This window comes from Symphalangus syndactylus, chromosome 6 (assembly GCF_028878055.3).
Source record: "Symphalangus syndactylus isolate Jambi chromosome 6, NHGRI_mSymSyn1-v2.1_pri, whole genome shotgun sequence".
NCBI classification, from domain to species: domain Eukaryota; kingdom Metazoa; phylum Chordata; class Mammalia; order Primates; family Hylobatidae; genus Symphalangus; species Symphalangus syndactylus.
Window position 1 is genome coordinate 127,574,916 of NC_072428.2, and position 16,942 is coordinate 127,591,857.

Genomic DNA, 16,942 nt, shown 5'->3' on the forward strand with positions numbered 1-16,942 from the left:
TACATATATTGCGCCTTCTTACTGTCATAGTACTATAACATACATAAGTAAATAAATGGCTGTTTAGTGACTACAGAACAATTTCCCCCAAGCTTGCCTGAAGTTGGCTTCATTGTGGAAAGGACAGGTAAGTACCTATACAGCCAAAGCTCTGATGACACTAATCAGAACAAACAAAAAAAATGCTCGAAAAAAGTCTTAACTCTCCCAAGTAAGGTGTGTAAAGTTGAACCAGATTTGCTGTCCTAACTGGGGATTAGAGCCTGGATTAACTGAAGTCTGTATGATCCTTTTACATGCAGACTTGAGGCCAAATTCACCCACTGTTTTTTAGTGGATACCTCAAAAACCCGCAGGCCTGTGTACTAACCACTATATTTCTCTCATATCAAGCTTTCCTTTCCCTTCTAGCTAATTATAAGTTTAAACTGAAGAAGGTACCAGATCAAATAAGGGCTCAAGGGCACTTTGATTCTCAACTCTAACTTATGCCTTGGACAGCGCAGCAGTACCCTCCTCTTCCATTAGAACATCAGTGGATCTGGAATCTGGTTTGTCGTTTGATGATATGGGCAGCCCCCGAGAGCAGTTCTTACCCCTCCCCAGTTGAGAGTCCGAGCCAGGTCATTCCCAGTCCCCAGAGGAAGGACCCCCACAGGAGGCTGAGGGCTCAGCTGCAGTTCGTCCAGGATGGAAAGGATCCAGCCCACCTACAGGCGTATCGGGGGCCAGAAGAGATATAAGAAAGATAAATAAGTTACAAAGAAAACAGTTTGAGAAACAGAGGCTTTCAAGAGCTAAACAGAATGGTTTTATTTTTCTTTAAAACATGTATGTTTTAATTCAGTGAGTAGGGAACAGACAGTTCGCTTATCACAGGCAGTTTCAAAATGGTTAAAGGAAAGAGGACCCTTTTGCACATGTTCTATCACACAAGCAAAACTAAACCCATTCATGTGTGTGTTTAACTAGAAACACACTTGTAAATTTCTCAGAGTTTAAGACTTTCGTAGTATAACAGGGCACAGGAGGGAATATAAAACTCAGAATCAGACTGAATTTCCATCTGACTCATGCTGGCTGCATAACCTTGACTAAATTATTTAACCTCACTGAGACTCATTTACTTGATTTTCAAAATGGGGATAATAATACGTACCTCACACGATTGTTCACTAATTAAACTAAAATGTACATAAAGCACGTAACATGGTACATGGCCCATGTAAGTACTTATTAAATGGTTGCCCTCTATAGTATCATCTTGGAAATTGATAGTGTTTTCCTAAATATCCCTCTATTTTCCTTAATGAAACATTATGAAAATGTAATTATGGACAGATCTAGTACCTATTATAAGTTTAGGCAGGAAATTGATACTTATATACTACAATCATATCCCTGTTTAATCTTTTTCTAAGATAAATAATACTTTGGGTTTAGTCTTGTAACTAATTAGAAAAATTGACCAAAATTTGAAATGGCAAAAAGGAGTTTGAATATCCTTATAATGTCATATTAAAATAGTGTTTCACAGGTCTATCTAAGAATTGTGTAACTGTAGGTTAACACAGATTTCTGTCCTATAGAGAGACAAATGTCAAGAAGAGATGATTGCTTTAAAGTTTATAGTTTTATTCTCTCATAGGACATTGATCAGTTTTGCATCAAATTTAGAAAAATTATTTTGATACGAAGTACATAATTCTTTTTCTCTAGTTCTGATAAATCAGCTTTACTATCTTGCAGGTTCCCTCATTAAAGAGCTAAGCAAATTTTTTGACATGTATTCATTCTATATTTGTATGAGTCATGTTTCTTGAAAATACTAGATCATTCGTTTATTGAACACTACTTCATATAAAACCCTGAACTAAGAAACCAAAATAAAGAGATAAATGAGTTAGGCTGTGACAGATAAGGTAGAAAGATTGCTCTCAAGGAGTTCACAGTAACACAAACATGGACATACTGATGCTTTTTTTTTTTTTTTTTTTTTGAGACGGAGTCTCGATCTGTCGCCCAGGCTGGAGTGCAGTGGCACGATCTCAGCTCACTGCAAGCTCCACCTCCCGGGTTCACGCCATTCTCCTGCCTCAGCCTCTCTGAGTAGCTGGGACTACAGGCATGTGCCACCATGCCCGGCTAATTTTTTGTATTTTTAGTAGAGACGGGGTTTCACCGTGTTAGCCAGGATGGTCTCGATCTCCTGATCTTGTGATCTGCCCACCTCGGCCTCCCAAAGTGCTGGGATTACAAGCGTGAGCTACTGTGCCAGGCCCATACTGATGCCTTTCTATGTGCCATGCCTGAGCAAAGTCCTTTAATGAATTATTGTATTAAACTTTAAAACATTCTCTGTAAGATAAATATTAATGTAATTTTCATTTCCATCTTTATAGATAAGGAAACAGAGAATTGGAAGGGTAAGTGACCTCCTTAGTATCACATGGTTTACACCATAGAGAATGCCTAATGCCAGTGGCCAACCCCTAAACTGCTAAGGTGTAAGGAGTCTCTAAATAAAGAGCTCAATCCCCTTCTGGATATGGCCAGACCCTCCTGGAAACAGTGGCATGTGATTTTCAGAACCTGTGGAGATGAAGAAACCTTAAACATTGCTTGATCAAATTCAGTGAACTTGCAGAATGATAAACTGAGGTGCAAAAAAAACCATGGAATTTTCTCAAGACTAAATGATTAGAAGTGTCAGAGTCATGGTAACTTTGGTTCTCCTGACTTCCACCTAAAATTCTTTCTCCTCCACAAAGATGACTTCCCAGGATATAAAACTTGCTCGTGTACCAATTATGTCTAAAATTGTGTTTATCTTCTAAAAAGGCAGACCACATGGTTCACCCAATGTGGTAACTAAAAATCCAGACCTATAAATGTCAAAAAGTCTGTCCATTTCCCTCAACTGGGGAACTTACTCCCAGACAGATCCTTAGATTCTGACCCAGAGCTTCTTTAGTTTCTTCTTTTACGTGCAATACCAACAAAGCTTGCTACTGAAGTCCAAACAAAAATGCCTGATGCTAAATTAGTTCTGATGTTTGTGCTTGACATTGTTTCTGCACCGCTAAAAGCACAAATTAAACACAGTAAAAGTAGATCTAATAAACTGCAAGAAGGGGTCTTAAAGGCCATAAAAAGGACATAAACACTCAGAAAAAGCCCACCCATCTGGGATCACCAACTGCAGAAACAACAGCCCTGAATAGAGCCAGACTCAGAGACCCATGAGGGAACTCAGTAGAAATCTAATTCACCACCCCTTCCAAAGAAGGAAGAAGAAGGCATTCTCTTTAAAACTTCTCTAAGAGACGGTCATTCAACCTCTCCTTTATGATTTGTACTCCCAAGTCAGCCCATTTTCTTTCAGGCAGATTTAAATTAGACATTTTTCTTATGCTCGCTTGAAATATGTCTCTCTTTTCTGGGTAAAGAAAATGTTACGAGTTTACACTTTCAATACCCCATTTCACTCAGACACAACAATGATAGAAAAGAAAAAAAGAAAAAAAAAAAAAAGACACAGCTTCAATGGGCCAGAAAAAAAATACACAGTGGCAGAGCTGGGGTGAAGGCTTGGATCAGCTTGGCTCCTGGTCTTGCAAATAGCAGAGGAAGCCGGGATTTTGGCTTTTGCCTGATAATGGAGAAATAAAAGCACGTCCCCTACCGAGAGCAAGCTGTCCAGGAGCAAGGCTCTCCCATAGCAGGGAGGAAGAGAAGAGGGAGGAATGTGAAAACCAGTCTGAGGTCAGGGCCCACAGAAAGCTGAGACTTGCTAGGGCTGAAAGAAGCCCAGAAAGCCTCTCTGGTAAGTGCTCGACCCAACTTCCCAAAAGCCCAATGACATACCCCTGCCATCTTCCCAGGATGGAGCCATAGGAATCTATAGAAAAACCCAGCTCTCATCTGAAAGTCCTGAAAACAATTCAATATCACTAGAAACCAAAGTGATTCAGAGATAGAAAAGTAAAAATTAAATAAAGCAACTTCCTGTGAAGATGAGCTTGCAAAGAAACAATTCCACATTGCAGGAGGAATGCTAATACTAAAACAGATGGAACGTCAGGGGGTTAATTCACTGCCCATGGAACACAATTTCCAAATGACTTTGAAGTACGTGATGTGTCCCACAACTTCTATGAATCAATGCTGTGTCTTTTTTTTTTTTTTTTTTTTTTTTTGTCTTTTTTGAGACAGTTTCACTCTGTTGCCCAGTCTGGAGTGGTGCAATCTCAACTCACTGCAGCCTCTACTTCGTGGGCTCAAGCGACTCTCCAGCCTCAGCCTCCCGAGCGGGACTACAAGCGCAAGTCACCACACCTGGCTAATTTTTGCATTTTTTGTAGAGATGGGGAGCTTTTGCCACGTTGCCCAGGCTGGTCTCAAACTCCTGAGCTCAAAGTGATCCGCCTGCCAAAGTGCTGGGATTACAGGCATGAGCCACCACACCCAGCCGATGCTGTGTCTTCTAATAGCCCTCATTCAAATCTTCTAGGCTGTGTTCCTATTTGTTTCCTCAGAGAAGGTTGTCAGGAGTTCTCATGATACTGAGCTATGAGTCCTCACAAAGGCAGAGTCCACAGGGTGCGTGGATTTCTCACCATCTCTTCTCCTTTTACCCTTGGTCTATGCAGAAAAGGACAAGTACACAGGGTGTGAATGTAAAGGTGCTTCGCCTCTCATCAATTGATTTGCTTTATGAACCAGATAAACAGATTTTGTCTTCTTTTTTCTGTAGCCAAATGATCAAATATGTCATTGTCTCCTGAATATAAGCAGAAAATCTTGCATTTCATCATTCCATCACCCTTGGAGTCATCAAAGGCCTCCTGCCTTTCACAGCACAGATTTTGTCTTGAAATTCTCCCACAGACAACCAACATTAGGCTAATAGTTTTCTGGCTGAGGTGGGTCTATATCGCCCCTCCACAGCTCCTGAATACTATTTCTCAGCCAGCAGCTCTATCAGCACTCCCCAACAGCCAGCATCCCCGGAAGACAGCACAGCGCAGAAGTGTGGGGCAGCGAGATGAGCGGCAGGGAGCTCAGCTCCACCACAAACTGGCTGGGTGAGTTTAGGCAAGTCATTTAGTCTAAGCTCCCCTCACATCTGTACAGCAAGAGTAATAATAATGCCTGTCTTTTAGAGTTGCTTCATCAACTCATGTGTAGACGTTGCTTAGCTAGTGCCTGACAAACAGGAAATGCTAAACTAACATTAGCTACTATGACTCAGCTAGATTTTGCTTCCTCTTTTCTCACTTCATCAATAAAGGCCCAGTTTCCTAGAAGCAAAATGTCCTCTTCCCATTTCTCCACTTAAAGTTGAGCCCTGAGTTTGCAAATCAGCCCCACCTTTGGCTGCCATCAAATCAGGAAGCCTTTCTTCTGCAGACTATAAAGAACAGTAAAAGCAGAGGTGTCCTGCAGTAAAAAGGGGCTATAAAAAACAAAATGGAAACAAATACACACAATAGCAGGAGACGTTAAAAATCTTGGGAAACAATCTGTGTCTCTGTCCTTAGAGAAAAACTTTACAAAAGATCTTAAAGCTGTTACTGGAAGCTCTGTCTTTACAGTAATCCGGAACCTGTTTCCGCCTGAAGTCCAGACTGCACATTGAAAGGTTCTATGGGCAGGAACTCTGCCACGGCTTTCGTATTTTCCCAAATCATCTCCACCAGCTCACCTAGCACCCTTTCAATTACATTATTTAATTAACTGCAACTTATTGCACTTGGTGTATTTTCCACCAGAACTGAAGAAAGTTATCCTGATTGGGCCTAATGATTTTCCAGCTTGCAAAGTTCTTTCCTTCCTTCCTAGGAAAAGCAGAGCTGACAGATTGAGAACACCAGGTCCTCCGCTTTGTCCCTGAGCAGCCATGCACAGCAGCAGCTGGTCAATGCTGCCACCATCTGTCTGTTTTTAGCATTAGTTGTCACTGAATGTTTACCAAGTGCATTTTGAACAATATTTTCATTCTGCAGTATACTAACATGAGGGGTGGCTGAAGGGTGGAGATGACAGCGAACTGATATTTTCTTCCAACAGAACAGATGCACGTTGCACTGCCTTGTAGTACATGCAGGCCAAAGAGCGAAGGACACTCACGTTTGGAAATCAAAGGAAAACAAGAGTTTTGCTGAACTCTGAAAGAAAATGACCACACAGTATTGGATGGCTGGGGGACCCTTTTGAATATGTGCACGATAATTCTTCCTTTTGATATTTTAATGTATGTTTGCACTTAATAAAGCCAACATGTGTTAAAAGAAATGTGCTTAAAATTAGCCCAAAAGAAATCAAGATAAAAGTCAGAATATGACCTTTTCTTGAAACAATATAGAATCCACACTGAAGGTACACTGTGTGCTTACTCATTGAAAGAGGATGAAATATAACTAGGCTGAGGATGAATGAGGAAAGGGGCTTAGGATGAGGGATTGTCCCTATCGATTAAAGGAAAATAATACTTCCTTCTTTGCACTGGCTGTGGTGAGTCAGGGCATAGGGATGTCTACCATTTGGGATGTCTTTTTATCTAGAGAAGCCAATAGAACAAGAAATAAGCATGAATTGGATGGCTGGAGTCAATTTAATGTCAGGCCTTTTGGAAATAATTTAAATGGTTACAGGTGGACTTGCAGATCCAGCCAAGTTCACCAAAGTCAGGAGCCAGATAGATAGGGACTATGGGTCACACACCTTAAGGAGCCATAATGAGGGTACATGAGCCTCAGGAGATCAGTTCATGTGCTCGTCAATATTTCAGCAGGGTGACAGCCATTGGGAGTTGAATAGGTGTCAGTGTGGCCAAGGAAGTGAGAAAATACAAATTAATCACATGACCAAAAACAGGCTATTTCTCACTTATAAACATGAAGGTTTGAGATCATTCTTGAGTTGGCTGAATTTTATTGCAGCCAAGAGATCTGAAAATGGGATCAGACCATCTGACAGCTGTAACTATGTGACAGCCTCTGAACTGTGCAAGCCAGTAACAAATAGACTACACCTGCACTGTCCAATGCAGCAGCCATTGGCCACATGTGGTGATCCGGCATTCGAATATAGCTAATCCAAATTGGATGTGCTGTAAGTATAAAATATATGATAGATTTTGAAGACTGTACAAATAGAACATAAAATATCTTAACGTTTATAAATTAACATATATTGAAATGATACTATTTTAGATAAATAAAATATAATTTCACCTGCTTTTTACCTTTTCAAAAGTACCTTCTAGAAAATTCAAAATTGTACAAATCTGGCTTGCATTAAAGTTCCCTTGAACAATAGCCTATATTATTATAATGCTACAGCTGTAAGAACCTTAGAGATCTGAATGCATTTCTTTGTAGATTTAGAAGATCTCAAAAGAGGTTAAGGAACCTGCCAAAGGTCACAGAAATGAGGGCAGAATCACCTCTTTCACCTCCACTTCCAAGTGCATTATTGGGGATGTATCCCTCTGCTTTCTCATATTTTTTTTTTTTTTTGAGACAGAGTCTCACTGTGTCACCCAGGCTGGAGTGCAGTAGCGCAATCTCAGCTCACTGCCACCTCCACCTCCTGGGTTCAAGCGATTCTCCTGCCTCAACCTCCCAAGTAGCTGGGATTACAGCTGTGTACCACCATGCCTGACTAATTTTTATATTTTTAATAGAGATGGTGTTTCATCAGATTGGCCAAGCTGATCTCAAACTCCTGACCTCAAGTGATGCACTCACCTCGGCCTCCCAAAGTGCTGGGATTATAGGCGTAAGCCACCACACCTGGCCTTTCATGTATTTTTTAAATAATATACAATTAAAGTAGCTAATATTGAAGCCTAAGAACTTTTTTCCAAAGTAATGCAAACTTTCTATACCTTAAATAATACTTTCTATACCTTAAATAATGCTCTTAAACTAATATGGTTATAGGGTAATATAGCCTTATCCTAGTCAGTGAAAAATACTCGATTTCTGATTTCTCCCTAAGCTTTGTCACTTTACTGGCAGCATTCTGCCAGCTTCTACAATGATAGATGTGCTCACTAACTAAAGGCTGAATACCTTATGTCAAATATATACCTGAATTCAGAATTATACTCCACTTGCCTAAAGCCAGCAGTTTTCTTTATGAATTCCTCAGGCTGTTTCCTCTATATAAACTCTGCCTCCACCCACAATTAAAAGTTTCATTTTCTAAACTAACAAAACAAAAAAATATCAGTCACATACCATGATAAACATTTCATATACCCCATGTTTTTCACAAAACATCTTATTCTAACAAGGTAAATTAAATAAAACTTGGGTTTACATAAGGTACAAGATAAGCAAAGTTTTGATTCTGAGTATTTTAAGTACAGATGTTACCACTGACAAAAATAATTAGTTTAAATGCACCAACTCTAGGGTAAACGTACTAGTTTTATTTTAGGCATGCTGAATGCAAATAGCCATGCGGCATCCAAGTGTAAATGACTAGTACGTTTGTGAATTACATCAGAGGAGGTAAAAACAGAAGTTAAAAGATAGATAATGTCCCTAAGAGGAAAACGTACCTACCACATTAAAAAAAAAATTAGTTACCCTTCTGGAATACTCATAAGTTATGGTATCATTAATGAAGTTGCTTGAAAAGACTGGATATGAAAAGTAGGAGAAGTAGGTAGTCTACATGTCAGGAGGCTGACAATGGCATCAGAGAGATCACAGACATTCGAAACTGTAATCGGATCTGGCCATTAGGAATTTATTAAGATTGTACCAACTTTCACTTACTCATCATTCTGGGTTTTGTCCCACATACTCTATTGAAACTGCTTTCTTGAAATTCCATATTCCATGGTAACTTTTCAGTCTCTCCTTAAAAATGTAACTACGGCCTCTTTCTTGCAACTCCTTTTTTGGTTTGTTTACTTGACAGAACAGACTGGTGGTTGTCCTATTCTTCTGTTTTTTCATTTATTTTCCTTTTGGACTTTGGCTCAGGCCCCATAATTATATGTTTCACAAGTGTGTGGACTTGGCTCTCTTTCCTCTTTATCCTTTATTCACTGGAATCCCATACTTTCAAATATTCATCTAATTACAGAGAATATCTCAATACTACAAGACCTAGCACAGTGCTTCCTCCACATACCTGCTGAGTAAAGAAGGAAAACGGGCAAATTATTATAAGGGGTCAAGATTTTTTCGGCCAGGCGCGGTGGCTCACACCTGTAGTCCCAGCACTTTGGGAGGCCAAGGCGGGTGGATCACGAGGTCAGGAGATCGAGACCATCCTGGCTAACACGGTGAAATGTCATCTCTACTAAAAATACAAAAATTAGCCCGCTATGGTGGCACGTGCCTGTAGTCCCAACTACTCGGGAGGCTGAGGCAAGAGAATTGCTTGAACCTCGGAGGCAGAGGTTGCAGTGAGCTGAGATTGTGCCACTGCACTCCAGCCTCGGCGACAGAGGGAGACTCCATCTCAAAAAAAAAAAAAAGAAAAGAAAAGAAAAGGAGGAAGAAAGGAAAGAGAATGAGGCAGGGAGAGGTGGAGTGGGAGTTTCCATGGAGAAAGGGGGACCTGGGAGATGGAGCACCCAAGGCAACAAAGAAGTCCAAGATCTGGGGATGTTATGCGTAGCTTATGTGGATTTGAGTTAAGAAAGAGGAATGACGACATCCTCAACTTATCTGTTTTTGTTACTGAGGTTTAGAAAAGGAGAAAAGATGTGAGTGAGATGCTGAAGTCACATGAGAAAGCAAGTAGATGCTAAAATAAGGAAGATAACTGGGTATGGTAAAGAGTCACAGTGAGTTTACCCTTTCATTAAAGATAACTAAGCTGGGGGATGCTTGAGTTAGGAAGCACACAGTATATCCATCCTCAGAGGGTTCATTTGGATGCAATTCTTACTAAAGAAAGTTGGGAAATTTTGCCCTAGCATATCCCTTAAATTTATCTCCCTAGAACACTAAAATCAATTGAAATTGCTATTGTGTGGGGAAAAAAAATTCCATGGCCAAACAATTTTGAAAAACGTTGGGTTTAAAAAAGTTAAATAGGTTTGGCTTCTTTGCTGTAAGACATAATAATGAATTTTATAAACTAATAATGTGTAATATGAACCTTGAATAAAGATAAAGACTATTTTTCCCAACTGAACATTGTTTTTACTCTCCACACGGTATCTGAGAGACCAATAAAAATCACAGTTCTATTTCATTCTCATTGCATTTATTGGTATATAATGTGTATCCAACCCTACATGAAGTGCTTACTTGCTAAGAGAGACAGTATTTGAAGATTTTGTTGCTACCTTTGAGAATAAAACATTCTAATTAGGGAAATTAGAGAAAAGCTAAAGATAGTTCATAATACAATCGTAGATCCTATGAGATCAGATTCCAAATCCGGAAGAAAAAGAACCAGACAACACAATCTAAATGTCATGATTCTCAATTCTTTACTTTGTTAACTATATCACCATAAGTAGTAGAGGCCAAATGGAGAAAACAGATGAGGCATAATAAACAGGAGAAAATATATCCATGATATTAACCTTCAGCCCAATTCCACCTTTCTTCATAAATGAATACAAACATACAGTCAGAAGGAATAAGTTCTAATGTTCAATGGCAGAGTAGGGTGAGTACAGTTAGCAACAATGTATTATATATTTCAAAGTAGCTAGAAAAAAGAACTTGAAACGTTCCCAACACATAGAAATGATACTCTAGGTAATGGATACCTCCAAACCTTGACTTGATCATTATACATTCTATGCATAAAACAAAATATCACACATACCCCAAATACATGTAAAATATATCAACAAAAAAGAATATAAATAGGACCAATTAATAATCTTTAAGGCAAAACAATAGTCAATATTCTGAGTTTTATTCCCACTAGTAAAAAAAAAATGTAATAATTCAATTGTGCCCACGTATTTCTCCCTACTGTGGCCAAATTATTAAGAATAAATGGAAACAGTTCAGCTTATATTTTAAAAGGAATTTATCTATCTATAATCTTCATTTTAAGGATTTGACCACATCCCTACTTCATGGCACAGGAAAGAATACAGCATAGTCGAGGGAGTGAAACACACATTAGAATGATCAAGTATGTAGTCATAAGGAAAATAACAAAGTCCCTTGTTACTCTTAGGGGCTATGATTCACATGACAGATATACATGTGTTAGGGGATTAGAAAGACTGGGCAATGAATAAAAAGAAGTGCCACAAGAAAACAATAAGAAAGATAGAATTGGCAGAGAACTGGATTTTCTTTCAGGGACCTACCGTTCCATCCCCACCACAGGCCAGAATTCGCAGATTTGGTACTTTCCTATACAATTCAAGCCTGTAGAGGAAAAGTAAACAAAAGAACATTTCACTGGCTAGAGCAGAGAGAAAGCAGAGGACAACATGGGTAGGGGTGGTGTCCACTGGAGAAAATGTATAATCATGAGGATGACAATGCTATCATAAGTCCCAAGTAACCACAGGAAGAATGACTCCCACAAGTGGAACAGGTGTAGGCATCAGACATTATTTTTGAATAAATAATTCAACGCTGGAATTTAAGGGATTTTAGGATGTCCTTTATTTCCCATAACTTCTATTATATGTCAACATTATTTTCCTCATTAGTTTTGACTTCCTTTTCTTTTCCCATCATTTCCTCTTCTCCTTTCCCCAAGAAAATCATCATTAATTGATAATCAATAGTCCTTATATATCCCCTCGTTATATTTATTAGCTTTCCCTGGATGTATTTACTTTTTCTAACTTATACTTTCTACTCTTAATCCTAAGAAATCTTTTTCAGCAAGACGGGGAGGCTTCCCCACTATCAGATGTGAACACAGGTATCACATCTACAATTCCATCTAGTCTCTCTCTCAGCTCAGTTACTTACACACCACTTATACCTCCAACCCAAAGTGGGAAGATTGACTGAGTTTTCTTTATTTCAAACTTCTCTGCTTGAAGTAAGATCATTTTGTCTTTCCTCTTGGCTCTCAGGAAAATGCATTGACACTGCCCCTGCTAAATCTTTTGCTTAGGGGAAGCTGCTAGAGGCTGTAATCTAGAAAATATCACCTATTTAAATCACAAAATATGGTTTTTTCCTGAAAATATTTCCTGTCCTACCATGTTCTTTATGGTGACCTCTCAAGTGTCTCTCTAGGGTCTAACTAAAGTGATAAAATCTTAAGAAAAATAAGCTCCTAAAATGGCACATCCCAGGATAGCAGATTTGCCTTAGCATAATCAAGTACAGAAAATAAAAATAAATAAATATATATATATATATGTGTGTGTGTGTGTTATGGGACAGAGAGAGAAAGAATCTTGTAGCAAACTCAACTGGCAAAGAAATTTATACATTAAGAAAATAACAAATTAATTTTCATATTTCCTAATCTGCATGCTTAAAATAAGTAATTTATCCATTTTATACAAGAATACTATTTCTCTAGAAATCACCTTTTCCTCTGATATTGTTACTTATTAAAAAATAAATGGTATCTTTGTGTTCTAACATTTATCAGATAACATCTGAACTATCCTAGTACATGAATTTAAAACAGGGAACCAGAGAACAGCAGAAGTGTCCTTGGTCTTTTCCACTGCGTGCCTCTCCACCAAAGGGGAGAAACAGGATATGGGTCACCTACAATCTAGACTTTATTTTAAACACTTCTAACAAGCAGAGAATGAGATTTCTGAGAAGCTCAGAAAAGGGATTGAGCAGGAATTAATATGTCTTCCCCACATTTGTACAGAGTCCTCAGGTATAATCAATTGATTCTCTCTCTCGCACACAAGCACGCACACACACACACACACACACACACACTCTCTCTTTTCAGTTCAAATGTTCATAAACAAACATGGCTCCACCCTCCACAGACATACATTTACATTCCATTAATGTGCATCTCCAAAGTTGTACATGAAGAAATAGAAAAACAATGAGTCCTTTCTCAATTCACAGATTTGCGGAGAACAACCTACAGTTACACATACATAAGTAACAAACACACTAGACGTATCCTGAGTTAATAGCTGGGAAGATATGTTTTGAAGGGAACTAAGCCAATCTAGAGTAGGAGAGAACTTTAGATGAAGTTTTAAAGGAAGGAGAGTACAGGTGAGAAGGTAGATGACAGATGGTCAGGAAATACCTCACAAGGTAATCAGATAATGAAGCAGAAAATTCTCGCTTGCCTAAAATACATATGGACCATGGAGAATATTTCCAGACTTACGCATCTTTTGGCCCTTCCTGAGAAAGATCAAAGACTTGCCGTGGATTCAGGTACCACATGAACATCTGCAGGACTTTGGTTCCCTGTAAAAAATAAATACACAAAAAGGCAGTAATAGGAAGAAATTTCCCAAGAATAACTGCTCATTTAAAAAATAAATACTTCTACTTAAAATAATACACAGGGCACGGTGGCTCACGCCTGTAATCCCAGCACCTTGAAAGGCTGAGGCAGGTGGATCGCTTGAGCCCAGGAGTTTGAGACTGGCGTGGGCAACATGACAAAATCCCGTCTCTACAAAAAATACAAACATTAGCCAGGTGTGGTGACACATGCCTTTAGTCCCAGCCAAGGAGGCAGAGTGTGCAGTGAGCCGAGATCACACCATTGCACTCCAGCCTGAGTGACAGGAGTGAAACCCTGTCTCAAAAAGTAAAAATAAGTGAGTGAATGAATGATGAATAAATAAAATAATATCTAATTATAAGCAGTAGAGAAGAGTAGTTAAAATCACGGGCTTTGGTCATGGATATCCATAGGTTGAATGTCAGGTTAGATGTTTATCTAACCGGTGTAACTCTGGGCAAGTTTCTTCATTTCATTTAGCTCAGCCCACCTTTTCTTTAACACAGAGATAAGAATGCCCAGTTTGTAGACTTGTTGCAAGGATTAAAAGCCATAATTTTTGAGAAGTACATCACAGTGTTTAAAATGCAGTAAGCCCTTAATGAATACTATTTATTTTACTATCATTAATGTATGAAAATCCATATAGAAAAGTTATTAGTCTATGTAATTTGACATTAATTTTCACTTTATTGTACAGACTATCTGTATAACATATGGGCAGTATTAGCTAAGTATTAATGTAATTTTATAGAAATAGTTTTTTCTAACTGAAGCAAAAGTATCCCAGGCTCCCAGTTATTTTATACATATATAAAACTTTCTTAGTAAGATCACAGGTTACTTTGACATTTTCAATCTCCATGCCTATACTGGTTTGTTTAAGCCAAACACTTTTCTCTCACATGAACATTTTCAGGGCATTTTAAGTAACTGTGACATTTATAGAGATCATCATTACAGCAGATATAAGGTCACTTTAGAGATCATTTTTAAAGTGGATTGAGCAAACAAAAAATCAAGAAGGATCTTTCTGTCAAGCAATACCAAAAGAGCTTTAAAAATGAGTAGGATGCCCCATTTTATCACCTATAGCAAATAATATTTGACCAGTTGAGCCGAGTTTGTTGCTCATAATATTGTTGTTTTAGTAGATATCATCATTGCTCTTTAAAATATGCCTAGGTTTGTATATCTAATAAGCTGCATTTAAGAGTCATCCTAGTATAGTGGACATAGTATGAGATTTGAGGTCAAACTAACTTTAGTGTTCTGAGTAATCATGAGTATTTATAACCTTGCAGAAATGCAGTATATAAAATAGAAAGGATGTCCACCTTCCAGGGTGAGTATGAGAATTAAATGAATCAGTAGCAGTCACGTATCTAGCACAGTATATGGCACAAAACAGCCCTTTGTTAATGTTAATCCTTTTCTTTTTTGCAGCCTGTTAATCTATTCATTAAATTACACTTGAGAATGTGAGCTCTAAAGTGTAGCTTATAATTATCACATTGTTACTCCTGTTGTTACACAGGCCAATGCAGGTCTTTTGTTGCATGTACCAGCCAAACCTATAATTTAGAAGTTCTGCCTTATCATGTGCTTGCTATAATTTTAGGAATCACATTCTATCTAATAATTACAATGAATCCTTCAGTTTCACCAAATGACATATTTTGCTTCCTATCAAATTCAAACATAGATTTAGATATATATACACACTAAATACTGGATCATTTTCCCTCTTCTCATGCTGAGCCTTGCTATAAAGTGTGCTTGGGATTATCTCGAATAATCTTTCATGTTTAATAGGTAATGCAGAAGTTATTTTAATGACCAACTAATTTATAAAACATTTCCAACTGACTTGCTAGAAAATTCTTTGTTCAGTTTTAGATTGCTAGAGTAGTTTGAATTGTTGATGTTAATTACTCCCTTCCACCTTTGCTATAGTAGAGTGCACATCTCAGTTTCAGCCTCTCTATTATGCAAATATTAATAGGTAATTAACATCTTCCAAAAAATAAAAATAAAAAGCATTGAGAGGTTGTTTTCCTTAAACTTGAATTTCTCTAAAAGGTCTGAGTGGCCACAGAGGTGCCATTTCTATTGCAGTCTATTGGAATAACATCCCTGCAATTGTGTAGAGATAACTTGCATAGCCAGGCATGGCTACCCTGTTGAAGTTGACATTCAGGCATGATATAATTACATCTTTTAAAAAGTAATCTTCTTTCCAAAATATGGTATTTATTACCAAAAACGGTAAGTATCTAAAAGAAAGCATTGAAAAAATGCTCCACCTAGTGGGTGGAGAAACAAAGATCTAACTCACACATTTAAATGAATTCTATTAACTCTGCTGTTACCTCTAGGTTAAGTCATTTTAAAGCTTTAATAGAGGTAATTTATCAAATGTAACTGAATGGTTTGACAAATATTAATTCACCAGGAGAAGGGTAATTCATTTCTTCCTCAATAGTAGGATTAAATCTGCTCAGACACCTGTCACTCACTAACAACTCTCCAACACACTCATAGTTATCACATGCTATAATGCCAAACACAAAAACTGCAACTTTTGTGCAAGAGTCTAATTTTCTCTAAATGAAAAAAAACAGCTTATATGCCAATCCCAATCCATGCATGCTGTTGTAGATATACCTCACTGGCCACAGAACTTTTTTAGATCTTATAAGAATGGGTATTCCTAAGGAGTGAAAAGAACATTATTCTTCCAAGCAGCAAGTACTAGGGAGGGAGTGCAACAGGAGAATACAAATTCCCAAAAAGTGGCTGGATTGAACAAGATTCATTCATTCACCTACTATGTGACAGGCACAGTTTTAGGTAGGAGAATACAGAGATGAACAAGACAGAGATGATCTTGCTCTCAGAAGGAAGTTCTGTGCATTATTCATAAAGGAAAGGGGGTGTGGAGAAGCAATCAAGAATGGGTCGGTTCAAACAGCTCATCAATCTTGATCAAAGCACCATAACTCTGGTGTAGGCTGAAACTCTGCTATGTTACTAAGTCTTGGTTTATATCATGCAGGCATTATCTAGATTATAGAAAGAACAACTGCCCAGACAATAAGAAAGGCCTGAGAAAAATACATTAATGAGAGGAAGGGCTTAAGAAATAATTATTTCAAACTGCTTCAAACAATCCAAACAGAATGCCTCATTTATTCGATAAATACGTATTAGGCCCCTACTCTGTCCTTGTGTGCCGTCAGGATCTCAGAATTTACTGGAAGGAGAGCAATACAAAATAAATTAATTCACTAAAGATGGGAACTTCTCTGATACAGATGTCTGCTGAGGATGATGAGTGCCCAAAGGAAACACTCGTAAGCCCAAGTTGAGAGATTAGAAGGCGTTGTAAGTAAAATATCTGAAATGTGTCTTGAAAAATGAGTAGAGTTAACTGTTTCTTTCCACCTCAAATAGATGAAGAAACTTCAAGGTAAAGGCACAAAAGGTGTGAAACAGCAAGACATCCCATGAAAAAGCTATATTC

General features: G+C 38.2%; 1 protein-coding gene across 4 annotated transcripts in view; it reads right to left on the reverse strand.

The window, feature by feature from the left end:
* DGKI (diacylglycerol kinase iota) overlaps window positions 1-16,942 on the reverse strand; it is a 503,130-nt gene that overhangs the window by 233,345 nt on the left and 252,843 nt on the right. For all 4 annotated transcript variants that reach the window (XM_063642297.1, XM_055284147.2, XM_055284146.2 and 1 more), the window contains exons 11-13: window positions 13,291-13,373; window positions 11,315-11,375; window positions 597-710 (exon numbers count right to left, since the gene is read on the reverse strand). In XM_063642297.1, the coding sequence (XP_063498367.1) occupies window positions 597-710; window positions 11,315-11,375; window positions 13,291-13,373 (258 nt within the window). The remainder of the gene's footprint in view (window positions 1-596; window positions 711-11,314; window positions 11,376-13,290; window positions 13,374-16,942) is intronic.